The sequence below is a fragment of the Mus caroli genome, chromosome 4 (genome assembly GCF_900094665.2).
Source record: "Mus caroli chromosome 4, CAROLI_EIJ_v1.1, whole genome shotgun sequence".
NCBI lineage: Eukaryota > Metazoa > Chordata > Mammalia > Rodentia > Muridae > Mus > Mus caroli.
Window position 1 is genome coordinate 140,120,046 of NC_034573.1, and position 1,767 is coordinate 140,121,812.

At 51.6% G+C, this 1,767-nt stretch overlaps 1 protein-coding gene across 1 annotated transcript; it reads left to right on the plus strand.

Moving 5' to 3' along the window:
- Positions 1–120: 120 nt before the first annotated feature.
- Positions 121–1,223, plus strand: LOC110293684 (40S ribosomal protein S2-like). Its single transcript, XM_021161555.2, has 3 exons — positions 121–184; positions 254–280; positions 482–1,223. Exons 1-3 carry the CDS (start codon positions 121–123, stop codon positions 1,195–1,197), a joined length of 807 nt encoding a protein of 268 aa, XP_021017214.1. The 3' UTR covers positions 1,198–1,223.
- The last annotated feature ends 544 nt before the right edge of the window (positions 1,224–1,767 follow it).

Genomic DNA, 1,767 nt, shown 5'->3' on the forward strand with positions numbered 1-1,767 from the left:
CCTCCTCCTCCTCCTCCCCCTACTCCTCTTTCTCCTCCTCCTCCCCTTCCTCCCCTTCCTCCTCCTCCTCTTCCTCCTCCTCCTCCTCCTCCTTCTTCTTCTTCTTCTGGAAAACACCAAATGGCAGATGACGCCTGTGGGAGGGCCCAGAGGACTCCAGGCCCGGGATTAGGAGGCCTTGGCGGCTTCTGAGGAGGATTCCGCAGAGATCTTAGGGGCCGCGGAGGTGGTCGAGGCTGTGGCCATGACCGAGGCCGCAGAGCTCGTGGAGCTAAAGCTGGATCAAGAAGTGGATTCCGGGGCTGGTGAGATGGCTCAGCGGGTAAGAGCACCCGACTGCTCTTCCGAAGGTCCAGAGTTCAAATCCCAGCAACCACATGGTGGCTCACAACCGTCCATAACGACTCCCTCTTCTGGAGTGTCTGAAGACAGCTTCAATGTACTTACATATAATAAATAAATAAGTAAATCTTAAAAAAAAAAAAAAAGAAGTGGATTCTGGTCACCAAGCTAGGCCGCCTAGTTAAGGACATGAAGATCAAGTCCCTGGAGGAGATCTACCTGTTCTCCCTGCCCGTTAAGGAGTCTGAGATCATTGACTTTTTCCTGGGTGCATCCCTAAAGGATGAGGTTCTGAAAATCATGCCAGTGCAGAAGCAGACTCGGGCTGGCCAGCGGACCAGGTTCAAGGCATTCGTCGCTATTGGGGACAACAATGGTCACGTCGGTCTTGGTGTTAAGTGCTCCAAGGAGGTTGCCACTGACATTCGAGGGGCCATCATCTTGGCCAAGCTTTCCATCGTCCCTGTGTGGAGAGGCTACCGGGGGAACAAGATTGGCAAGCCCCACACTGTTCCATGCAAGGTGACAGGCCGCTGTGGTTCTGTGCTGGTGCGTCTCATCCCTGCCCACAGAGGCACTGGCATTGTCTCTGCTCCTGTGCCCAAGAAACTCCTGATGATGGCCGGTATAGATGACTGCTACACTTCAGCCAGAGACTGCACTGCCATCCTGAGCAACTTTGCCAAGGCCACCTTTGATGCCATCTCCAAGACTTACAGCTACCTGACCCCCGACCTCTGGAAAGAGACTGTGTTCACCAAGTCTCCTTATCAGAAATTCACTGATTATCTTGTGAAAACCCACACCAGAGTCTCTGTTCAGAGGACCCAGGCTCCAGCTGTGGCTACCACATAAGGGTTTTGTACAAGAAAAATAAAAGAATTAAGTCTGCTTAAAAAAAAAAAAGTTGCATTTGTGTGTGTGCATGTGTCTGTCTATCTATCTGTCTGTCTGTCCACCATCATGTGGACAACTGGAAGGAGTCAGTTCTCTCCTCTACTACAGGGATTGAATTCAGGTTAATTGCCATGGCAACCAAGTGCATTTATCCGCTGAGCCATCCTGCCCAGCTCCCCTAGCACTTCTCCTGTGGGAGCTGGAGATCAAACAGGTGCTACCATGCAAGGAGAGCGAGCACTTTATTGACTGATCTCTCTCAGCACGGAATCAAGCAAGACTTCTGAGAAGCAAAATGTCTTTCTCTGGTTGCCACATAGTTGCCCTCTGAGCCTAATACAACCCAGCTGCCAAATGCTTTATTTTGTGTCTGCTGTTAGCATTCACTCTAGGCTCCGCCCCACAGTTACCTGGCAACAGCCAGGTGTGCCTGACTCAGTATAAAAGGGGCTGCTTGCATCCTCCTCTTCCTCTCTTCCCTCTCAGTCCCTTCTCTGTCTCTTCTCTCCCTATTCCCCTCCCCCGATG